The sequence below is a fragment of the Tupaia chinensis genome, unplaced genomic scaffold (assembly GCF_000334495.1).
Source record: "Tupaia chinensis unplaced genomic scaffold, TupChi_1.0 Scaffold000274_1, whole genome shotgun sequence".
Taxonomy (NCBI): domain Eukaryota; kingdom Metazoa; phylum Chordata; class Mammalia; order Scandentia; family Tupaiidae; genus Tupaia; species Tupaia belangeri.
Window position 1 is genome coordinate 2,780,141 of NW_006159756.1, and position 12,220 is coordinate 2,792,360.

Sequence of the window (12,220 nt, forward strand, 5' to 3'; positions counted from 1 at the left end):
GCTGCTACAACTAAGATCTTTAGGTGTGAAATTCAGCTCCACGAGTGGAATCATTCTGCCAGTGACCGTTCTGATACTCAAAGGAAAAGTACAGATTTTGGCTGAAAAACTACAGGCTTATCTTACGAAAGCGTCTGTGTGCGCATGCCCAAGATCCTGAGAGGAGAATGGAGACGGGATTGCAGCGTGGCCATCCCCGCTGGGGGGTGATTTCTCACTTTCTGTCTCTCTGTCTCTGTCTGGTGAGCGCATGTGCCCTGTAGCAAAAACCTCTTAAAAAACAAACAAAACAAACAAACAAAAAACAACCTATCTCTTTTTAAATTATTTAATTGGGACCAGCAGTTGGCCTAATGGCTATGTCCCCGGACTTCCATGTAGTTGACCGCGGTTCAAATCCTAGAACCGGTGGCTTAAACTCACTGTGTGCGTGCATGCCAAAGATCCCGAGAGGAGCATGGAGAAGAGCCATCCCTTCTGGGGGGTGATTTCTCACTTTCTCTCTGTCTCTGTCTTTCTGGCGAGCGCACACGCCCTATAGCAAAAACCTGCCGCCCCCCCAAATTATTTTATTATTATTTTTTTAATTTAAGAGAGAGAAAGAGAGAGAGAGAGAGAAGGAAAGTGAGAAAGTAAGCCTCCAGGTCTGGGACTTGAACTGTGGTCAGCCACGTGGGAATCCAATGCCTTAACCACTATATCACCTGTTGGCCCCAGTAACTACCTTATGGTTATATTTAAATGTCTTTGTTCTTGTAAAATGTGTTGAAATATTTGGGAGTAAAGGAGAATGCTGAGTCCAACTAATGTTCAAATGGTTCAGGAAAACAAAGTAGTTTAGATACATATACAAATAAAGAGTAATTAGGCAGATGTGGCGAAATGTTAACGACTGGTAGACTAGGTGAAGAATATTGGAAATTTCTTCTACAATTTTTGTAACATTTTGTATAATTTTGAAATTACTTCAAGATAAAAAAGCTTGGGGCCATCAGATGATGTGGCAGGTAGGGCACTGACGGCAACTTACCTTCTCCCTTTCCCTCTCTCTGCTGAATTAAATAATAATAATAAAGTTGAATAAATAACTCTTTGGGGGGAGGGAAACAAAGTTAAAAAAAAAAAAGATGGGATCGGCAGATGGCATAATGGCTATGTCACTGGACTCCCATGTGGTTGACCGTGGTTCGAGTCCTGGACCCGGTGGCTTAAACTCATGCTGGGTGCATGTGCGTGCGTGCCCAAGATCCCAAGAGGAGAATGGAGAAGGGATTGCAGTGTGGCCATCCCCCCGGGGGTGATTTCTTGCCTTCTGTCTCTCTCTTTTTAGCGAGCGTGCACACTCTATAGCAAAAGTCCCTACAAAACAAAACAAAAGAATACTGTAATGAGGGACCAGCAGGTGGCATGGTGGTTAAGGTGCTGGACACTCCCACATGGCTGACCATGGTTCAAGTCCTAGACCTGGGGGCTTGCTTTCTCACTTTCCCTCTGTGTGTGTGTGTGTGTGTCTCCCTGCTCAAATAAAAAGACATGAATGAATAAATGAAATGATTATTTAAAAAAAAGAATACTGTAATGACATTGGTATCTTTTAAGGTGAACAGTAGGCAATTACTTAGCTATCAAGACATCGGTTCTAGCCCCAGGCCAGTCAATAGACACAGCATTTCTATCACACATTTTTACTTACAGCCATAAATTCTTGCTAACTATTAAAAACCATCCCTTTGTGGCTCAGAAAGCGAGGAGATCCACCTATGTGAGTAATACATATGCACGTCCTTTTACCTGAGACATCCATCTGTCATCTCCTTGAATATCTTCTGCCGCATGTGGAATAGCTGCTGGGTTTGAGTCTCCTTGGCTCATTCTACACCTGAGGGAAAAATGGCTGTGTCATGTTTCATTTATTAATAGGAACCTTTACCACTTATTTAAAGACTATATGTCACGCTTTCAATAATTTTTAAACAGTTATTTAATTTTATTTAGTATTATTTATTTGACCAGAGAAAGACAGGGTGTAGGGGAGGGGTTGTGAGAAAGCAAGCCGCTAGGTCCAGGACTTGAACCATGGTTGCCCATGTGGGAGTCCAGCACTTTAACCACCATGCCACCTGCTGGCCCACTTTCAAAACTAATTTAACTTTCATGTAGTTTCACCTAAAAAGTGAACTGGGCTTTATTTTCAACAAGATGAATCCAGGACATGACTGCTTAAGTTCCATAAATATAGTATCACTAAGTTTACAGACAGGTTTGATATCGCTTAGGAACAGTGCATTACATAAAATAAATAAATAAAATCTCCTCCAAGTATGTACTTCACAGTGGTATTAATTTTTCATAATTAGGTTACCATAAGTACCAAGTGACACAAAGAATTAAAATACAGTACAATGAAATCTACATGAGAGCCTTTTAGGCTGCTAGAATCATACATTTAAAAATCAGTACAGCAGTGGGAACCAGCAGTTAGTGTAATGGCTATGTCGCTGGACTCCCACGTAGTCGACCGCGGTTCACGTCCCGGACCCGGTGGCTTAAAACTCACGCCGGGCGCGTGTGCGTGCGTGCCCAAGATCCCGAGAGGAGAATGGAGGAGAAGGGATTGCGGCGTGACCATCCCCCCTGGGGGGTGATTTCTCGCTTTCTGTCTCTATGTTTCTCTCTGTCTCTCTCTGTCTGGCGAGCGCACGCGCCCTATAGCGAAAACCTCTCCAAAAAAAAAAAAAATCAGTACAGCAGTGACTGGAATGCACCTGCTAGTAAAGAGTAAACATCACACATATAACTGTACTAAAGATTATGATAAAACTAGACAACGGGGCCAGAAGGTGGTACAGTAGTAGGATGTGATGCTCTGCACGGCCAACCCAAGTGGGATGGTTCCAGGTTCTCCCTGAGCATGCAAACACATGCATGCCCATGATCCAGGCTAGCTGGGGTAGATCATGGCACTGGGGCCCTATTAGGGTGCTATCTGTGTCTCTCACTCATGGAAAGAATAAACTTACAAAGAAAAACAAAACCAGTCATAGGCTTTTGCAATAAATTTTTTAAAAATAATTATTTGTTTTGAGGGACCAGTGTAATGGTTACGTAGCTGGACTCCCTTGTAGTCAAATGCAGTTCAAGTCCCTGACAAGGCAGCTTAAATTCACACCGGGCACATGTGCGTCCGTGCCTAAAATCCCAGGAAGAGAATGAAGAAGGGATTATGGGGTGGCCATCCTCCTGGAGGGTGATTTCTCACTTTCTGTCTCTCTGTCTCTCCAGTGAGCACAAGTGCTCTATAGTAAAAATCTCTCTTACAGTATAAAAAAGAAAAATATTTTATTTATCATCGTCTTTTTTTTTTTTGGGAGGTTTTTGCTACGGGGTGCGTGCGCTCACCAGACAGACAGACAGAGAGACAGAAAGCGAGAAATCACCCCCCCGGGGGGATGGCCACGCCATAATCCCTTCTCCTCCATTCTCCTCTCGGGATCTTAGGCACACATGCACACGGGCCTGGTGTGAGTTTAAGCCACTGGGTCCGGGACTTGAACCGTGGTCGACTACATGGGAGTTCAGCGACATAGCCATTACGCTAACTGCTGGTCCCGATCATCATCATTTTTTTTAAAAGATATTTTTGCTATAAGACATATGCAGTTACCAGAGACATGCCCAGCATGAGTTTAGTCACTGGGTCCAGGAATCGAACAGCAGTCATGGGAGTCCAGCACCTTAACCATTACGCCACCTGCTGGCCCCTATTATTTTTAATCTGCTACAGGACATACGCACTCACAGAAAGAGTGAGAAAGCAAGTCACCAAGTCCAGGACTTGAACCTCCGTGGAAGTATGTGGAAGTCCAGCGCTTCAACCACCATGCCATTTGCTGGCCCTCACAATAGTGGTTTTTTTTTTTTTTTTAAGAATTATTTTTTTTAACTTTTTTTATTATTTTTATCATTATTATTTCCCAGTTTGATCAGAGAGTGACAGAGAGAGAAAGAGAGGATATAAGAAAGCAAGTCACCAGGTCCGAGACTTCGAGACTTGAACCATGGTCGGTCATGTGGGAGTCCACCGCCTTTAACCACCATGCCACTTGCCAGCCTCAATAGTGTTTTTTTTTTTTTTTTTTTTTTTTAGTTTGTTTTTTTTTTTTTTTTGAGAGTTTTTTGCTACAGAGCATGTGTGTGTGCTTGCCAGAGAGACAGAAAGCAAGAAATCATCTCCCAGAGGGGATGGCTATAATTCCCTCTCCTCCATTCTCCTTTCAGAACTTTGGGAATGCAAGCACATGCACCCAGTGTGAGTTTTAAGCTGCCAGGTCTGGGACTCCAACCGCTTGACTATGTGGGAGTCCAATGATATAACCATTATACCATCTGCTGGTCCCCCACAATAGCTTTTGCCAAATTTATTTACTAGGTATTATCTTTGATAGGTCTTCACTAAAAAAAATTTGGTAATAATTTGGAAGAGAAAGGACTGTTGTTAGCCTAAATACAGCATTTGACAGCAGAGAAAGAGTAAGTGAAATTCAGAAAAATTATAAACGCTAATCTTCTGAAAAGACAAATATGATTATTTGTCAGATTATTATCAGCCACTACTGGAGAATACGCACTAGAAACATTAGGCTCCAAATGCAACACTGGAAAAGGGAAAAAAAACCCTGTGGTTTTGTGACTTACAGAAAAGAAGGCTATCTTCTATGTGAGCACTCTTGTCTGTCTCTCGCCGTTCTTAAACACAGCTAAGCTTTCTTAGAAAGCACACACAAACGCACACAGAGTACACAAATACCCTGCACTGCCAAGGTAGTATTTTAGAATCACAAAGAACCAAGCCCTAAACACTACAGCCTACCCTCACTCACGAAAAACAAGATTATAGAAGCAAGGGGGCTGGGGGGACCAGCAGTTAGCGTAATGGCTATGTCGCTGGACTGCCATGCATTCAACGACCACGGTTCGCGTCCGGGACCCGGTGGCTTAAAACTCACGCCAGGCGCGTGTGCGTGTGTGCCCACGATCCTGAGGAGAATGGAGGAGAAGGGATTGTGGCATGGCCATCCCCCCTGGGGGGTGATTTCTCGCTTTCTGTCTCTCTCTGTCTGTCTGGCGAGCACATGCGCCCTATGGCAAAAACCTCTCAAAAAAAAAACAAAGAAGGAGGCCGGCAGGTGGCATGGTGGTAAGGGCGCTGGACTCACAGATGGCCAACTGCAGTTTGAGTCCCAAACCTGGTGGCTTGCTTTCTCACTTTCCCTCTCTCTATCTTTCTTGTTCTCACTCTCATTCTGTCCCTCTCTGGTCAAATTTAAATTAATTAATTAAAAAGTTAAATAATTCTTTTAAACAAATTACAGCGGCAAACAATATTAATGCTAACTATGTAAACAAATTAGCTCAGTTCTATTAGGTCCTCGGGAAAGTCATGAGTATTTTTCTATGCAAAAATGGGCGGGACTTTCCACCGACCCAATAAATGACACTAGGTCTAAAACAATACAATCAGGGCCAGCTGGTGGTGGGGCGGTTAAGGTACTGGATTCCCACATGGCCGACCACAGCTCGAGTCCCAGACCCTACAGCCTGAAAATTACCATGGGGGTCTGTGCCCTCAAATCTCCAGAGCAAATCTCCAGAGAACTGAAGAGAAGGGATTGCAAACTGGCTCTCCCCCCTGGTGGGGCGATTTCTCTCTCTTTTTCTGTCTCTCTCGGTGCGTGCACTAAGCCCTATGGCAAAAATCTTAATATAAATAAATAAAAATAAAAACCCAACCACCATTTAAATAATCTGTCCTCTCTTATTTTCCTACCTAACGTGTTAAGAAACACTTCACACTAAACACTTAAATTTTTCTTCCATTAGGTATTGTTTAGGCAAAATTAAATGACGGAGTTAATTGAGAATATTATTCTACTAAAAAGGAGAAAAACAATTTGATGGCTCCCTCTACATAATTGTGTAACTGAAATTATTTTCCCTGGGGATTTTTTTAAAAGAGATTTTTGCTATAGGGTGCGTGCACTTGCCAGAGATCCCTGGGTTTTTTTTTTTTAAAAGAATACCAAGGATAGCAAACTGTGAATTTAAGGTCCTTCATAACAGTAAGTATTCAAATACATATTTTACCATTTAAAGACAAAATGTAGACACTTTAGCTTCGTTGATGAAATACTTAAAAAAAAAATCATTTTGATAAACAAGAGTGTATTGGGCCAGCAAGTGGCACAGAGGTTAAGTCACTGGATCCCACATGTCCAGTTTCATGGTTTGAGTCCTGAACCTGGCAGCATTAGAATCATGCCAGGCGTGTGTGTGTGCACCCAAAATCTTAAGAGGAGAGTGGAAGAGAAAGGACTGTGGTGTGGCCATCTCCCCAGGGGGTGATTTCTCTTTTTCTCTCTCCCTCTCCTGTGCATATGTGCCCTAAAGCAAACAAACAAACACTACAGGGCACCTAGAAGAAATGAATCAAGATGGTAAGGAATTTGAACACCTGCCATGTTACAAATATCAATAGTTGAAAGGAGTATGCTTATAACCTATAGAAAAACTGATTGAGGGACCAGCAGTTGGTGTAATGGCTATGTCGCTGGACTGCCATGTATTCAACAACCGTGGTTTGAGTCCCAGACCCAGTGGCTTAAACTCACACCGGGCGCATATGTGTGTATGCCCAATAGAAGGCAATGTGGAGTAACCATCCTCCTGGGGGGGTGATTTCTCACCTTCTGTCTCTCTTTCTCTGTCTCTGGCAAGCGCATGTGCCCTACAGCAAAAACCTCTCAAAAAAAGAAAGAAAGAAAGAAAGAAAAACAGAAAAAGGAACACACAGAGCATAGACAGTATTCGAAGATTAACAGAAAAGAATGTTAAGTTTATTCTGCATGACTCAAAAAGAAAAAGCCAGTGGATAGAATGTACAATGAGAAAAACTCGTTTTTATTTTTTTAAATTATTTATTTAACTTTATTTATTTATTTATTTACTTATTTTAATTTGACCAGAGAGGGACAGAGTGAAAGAGAGCAAAAGAGAGGGAAAGTGAAAAAGCAAGCCACCAGGTCCGGTACTCAAACTAGACAGCCATGTGGGAGTCTAGTGCCCTTACCCACTACACCACCTGCCAGCCCCAGCAAACCTGTTTTTTTTCCCCTCCTTTTATCTACATTTATTTTATGCTGACTTTATTCCCGAGCCATAAGTTTTTGTTTCTTCAGTTTCTTCTGGGATATCTTTTTCTTCTACGCAACTTCCTCTTCCGGTTTAGGAACAATTTGCTCCTTTTCAGTGAGGATCATCTCAATGTGGCAGGGGGATTAACCCAGCCATGAGCTCTGTATGTACGACAGCGCAACTTTAGTGCCTTGTTCACTTGAATGTGCTCAATGACCGGAGAATCTACATCTAACCCCTTAAGTTCAGCATTACTCTCTGCATTTTTAAGCATGTGCAGCAAAAATTCAGCGCTCATTTTGGGCCACCGACCTTGTGTCCAGCCCCACTGTTTAGCCTGGACACATCTACAACTCCACCATCGTAATGACAGAATGGCACACACTGCGTCTATAAAGTGACATCCTTCAGATACTTGGTGGCCTTTTGGATATGCATACCCTTGATGGCCTGGGCAGTTTCACGAGTGTCCTTAAAGTGAACATGAAGATTTGAACCTCTTGACTTGCATGCCTTTGTGGGGTTCTCTGGGTCAAGTGATAGTGAACCATTTTCAAAAATCACCTCAGGCTGCTAACGAGAAGAGCAGCAAATCTGTTTTTAACTGCCAGAAGGCATGTGTGTTCACGGAGGTGGGGGGCAGTGGAGCGTGGTCACGCTGTGATCCACTCTCCTTCATCTGTCCATCACATCAAGATTTGGGGTGCTGGCATGTTTTAAAAGTCAACTCATCTGCTGTGTGGCATATATCATGTTGGGTAAAATCTCTTTACAAACTAAATTATGTATAATGACCGAATGTATAAAAATGATAAATAATGCTAATAAAAAAAAGTCACTGGGGAAGAGATTTGAACCAGTCAGCCATGTGGGATGGAACTCTCTTAACCACTGTGCTAAGGGGCCACCCCAGTGAAACAAGTTTCAAACAAATACTAAGTAGGAATGAAACAGTCTGCCTCACAGCTCTCTCAATGGAGATAAAGAGGCGCCAGAAGCTCCTTAACAGGGAAGCGTGATGGGAACTAAAGAATGGGAGTGAAAGGCTGCTCTGGTTAGTAGGGTTCAAAGTTTAGAACATTTTAGAATCTTTTTTAATTGTTTTATTTAACTTCATTCATTCATTCATTCATTCATTCATTCATTTAACCAGAGAGGAACAGAGTGAAAGGGAAAGTAAGAAAGCAAGCCACCAGGTCCAGGATTTGAACCATGATCAGCCACGTGGGAGTCCAGCGCCCTTAACCACCACACCACCTGCTGGTCCCTTTAGAATCTTTTTAAGATGCATCCCAATATGCATATATTTGTTCATAAATTAAATAGCTTAATTAATGTTCATGTTAAATTGTTAATAAAGCTTGCTTCTTACTTTTACTTATTTTTGCTAGAGGGCACGTGTGCTCGCTGGAAAAACAGAGAGAGAGACAGAAAGTGAGAAATCACCCCCTGAGGAATGGCAACATCGCAACCCCTTCTCCATTTTCCTCTTGGGATTTTGAACACACACACACACACACACACACACACACACACGCCCAATGTGAGTTTTAAACCACTGGGTCCATGATTCAAACCGTGGTCTACTACATGGGAGGCCAGTGATGTACCCATTACGTCATCTGCTGGTCCCCTATTTATTATTTTTTTACTAGAGTACATGCACTCACCAGAGAGAGACAGAGACAGAACAAAGTGAGAAAGCAACCCCCATGGGGTACAGCCACACCACAATCCCTTCTCCTCTACTCCATTTAGGATTTTGGACACACACACACACACACACACACACACACACACACGCCTAGTATACTTTTGAACTGCCAGGTCAGGGACTCAAACTGTGCAATTGGCCACATAATATCCAGCTGCCTCAACCACCATGTCACTGACTGGCCCATCATTTTTCTCTTTTAATTAAAAAATGAATCCAAAAAAACCCCTAAGTTTTCCCTAATATTCTAATGGATATTGTGCCCAAAGGCATGTGTATTCTGCTTTCAAGACCAGTGAACTATATAAATAAGATCTATGTTTATAGGAAAAAAAAAAAAACTATGTGAAACAGTGATAAATTCTAATTTACTAAATCACTTTACTTATATTTTTAAAAAATTAACTTGATCGAGGATGCATGCAGGTGCCAGGCCGGGAACGAGAGAAAGCATGTCTGAAGCATGGTCATGCCAGTCTCCTCCATTTCTCCTTTTGGGATTTCAGGCAAGCAAGCACATCCGTCCAGTGCGCTCTTTCAATTCACCAAGTCAGGACTTGAACGAATGGTCAGGCTTGCGGGATCCAGCTGCTTTAACCACCCTGCTACTGGCTGGCCCATTATTTTCTACTGCCTCTACCGAAACTTATTCTGATAACCCGAGAAGAGCACTTTCATCTCAATCCTAAATTTCTTCATGGACAAAATGAAAAAGACACAAGGACAGACAATTGAGGAACAAAGTATCACTTATCTGAAGCTATGAGGCAGGAAGAACTGAGAGAATACTGCAAAATCCTCCTCATTAGGTGGTCACAAAGTCATGCTGCTGCTTCTGCAAGGGCAAAGCATCTAAGCAAAATACGTGTCTTTGTGCTTCAGACACTTGGATTTTGTATTATTTTGTCAAATCAGAATCTTACAATACAAAGTAGCTTTCAGTTTTACTGATGCCCACAGCTTGGTAACATTTCCAAACATCAGGAAAAGAAAAACTACAATCTTTTCCTTAAGAACCAGACTAGAAATGTAAAATCTGGAAAACTATGCATTAAAAGGATTTAAATAATTTGGGAGTTAGATAAAAGAAACTGTTACAGTCTTCACAATAAAAATGTAAGATGACGAGCCAGTCAGTGATGTAATAGTGAAGGGACTAGACTCCTACATGCGGTTCAAGTTCTTGACCTGGTGGCGTGAAAATCACACTGGGCACATGTGTATGGCATTCAAATTCCCAAAAGAAAGGATTGCAGTATGGCCATCCCCACAGGGGGTGATTTCTCGCTTTCACTGTTTCTGTGTCTCTGGCAAGTGCATGTGCCCTATAGCAGAAATTTCTCTCTAAAGAGAAAAGTGTGTGTGTGTGTATACATACGCACATACATACACACACCTATGTACATACATATATAAATACATAAAATATCAAAAGGGAAGGATTTGGCTCCCATCTCACCTTACTGATTCATAATTATTGTCCCATGCAGCAAGTCATTAATTTCTATGATCATAAATGGCAGGCTGAGTTAGAAAAGCCACCAGAATGAGGGGCCGGCAGACGGCATGGTGGTTAAGGGCACTGGACTCCCACATGGCCAACCACGGCTCAAGTCCCGGACCTGGTGGTCTGCTTTCTCACTTTTCCCCTCTCTCTCTTTCTCACTCTGTCCCTCTTTAGTCAAATTAAAACAAATAAATAAAGTTAAATGAAATAATTCTAGAAAGAAAGAAAAGCAAACAGAATGGAGAGAAAAAGTTAGAAGAACAAAGTTCCATTAATTCACTAGCAGAGGGAAAATGAAATTGTCCATTAAAATAAGTTCTCTTCAAGACCAGCAGTTGGTGTAATGGCTATGTCACTGGACTCCCATGTAGTTGACTGTGGTTCGAGTCCTGGACCCAGCGGCTTAAACTCATGCTGGGTGCATGTGCATGCGTGCCCAAGAACCAGAGCGACAATGGAGAAGGGATTTCGGCGTGGCCATCCCCCCCTGGGGGGTGATTTCTCTTTCTCTCTCTGTCTTTCTGGCAAATGCACACAACCTAAAGCAAAAACCTCTTTCTAAAAAAAAAAAAAAGCTTTCTTCCAAGACGAGGAAAGCACCTTGCAAGACTGCCCTCATTTTCCATCTTCTCTACCTACTCTGGACTGTGCCATATAACACCCGTAACTCCTGAAGCTCAGACCAGCGGACTGCAGTGTATCTAGTCAGAAACCACTTCCAACAACAAAGAGTTCCAAACTCTATAAAGCTGAGGTGGCTGTTTCATCAGTGTGAACCAGGAAACAGACGGAAAGGGAAAGTTGAACCAAGAATCAAATGGCTTCGAACGTTTCCATTCAGATCTAAGGCTGCTCATGCGGTTTCGGAGCGAGTTGGCAGGCTGATTGCGAAGAGGAAGACCGGCCCAGGCACCCTGCCTCGGTGGGCTGGTGGGTGGGGAGCCTGGTTTCAGCGCCACCCACCGTAATTTATTATCAAACGCGAAGCCATCAAATGAAAGCACAATGATCTTCTACTCCTCCCCTTTTCCCCCACCAGGAGGCAACCTTTATGTCAGAACAATGTGCCCAGGAGAAGAACCTAAAGACAGCACATCCCAGACAAAAACAATCCTCTGGGCTCCCCTTTTCCTTCCTCTCCATCCACATCTCTGCCCACTGCTCACCCCACCTAAAGCGGTGCACAAGGTCCTGGGGCTCCTGGGGCGGGTCTCGGTCCTTCCCTTCCCCAGGACAGGCTCTACGAAGATGCCAAAGCGTCAAGTGTTTATTTTTCTTAAGGTCTCTATGTTAATTACCGACAGCGAGGCCGGCCTGGGAGCTATGGAAAGCAGAATAATGAGTCACCGTGCAACGGGTCAATCAAACCTGTAGACCAGACAGAAGGCCTCGATCTAGCGAATGGATGTGGACCGGGGGGAGAAAAACATCCAGAAGACCCTATCCCACTGTCAGGTTTAACTAGTGGGGTGACCTTGGGTCGATCAACCTCCCGAGCCTCATCTCTGAATTAAGGCGCTGGGCTGAGAGCCTTCTAGGAAATAATCCCTCCCGAGGCGAGACAGGGATCTCTTCATACAAGACAGGACAGGAGCATCGGAGTGGTTTCCAAAGCGCTGAGATATTTCAACAACAGGGCTTGGAAAAGTGCTCGGCCAGGAAGCAGAGGCGCTGGCCTTGGCCTCGGACGGGAGGCGGCTGCCGGGGAAGGGAAGGGTCAGAGGTTCAACCCCAGAGATGGAGGGAAAAGGCAAAAGCTCGCCCGGGCAGGCAGAGTTGTTACAATGGGCGCTGAAAGGAGCGAACAG

At 43.4% G+C, this 12,220-nt stretch overlaps 1 protein-coding gene across 2 annotated transcripts in view; it reads right to left on the reverse strand.

Annotated features, from left to right (window-relative positions):
• PAFAH1B2 (platelet activating factor acetylhydrolase 1b catalytic subunit 2) overlaps nt 1-12,220 on the reverse strand; it is a 39,097-nt gene that overhangs the window by 26,420 nt on the left and 457 nt on the right. For both annotated transcript variants that reach the window (XR_334750.2, XM_006149982.2), the window contains exon 2: nt 1,792-1,879. Coding sequence is in view for 1 of the 2 variants with exons in the window: in XM_006149982.2 (XP_006150044.1) it covers nt 1,792-1,872 (81 nt within the window). In the remaining variant the exon portion in view is untranslated. The remainder of the gene's footprint in view (nt 1-1,791; nt 1,880-12,220) is intronic.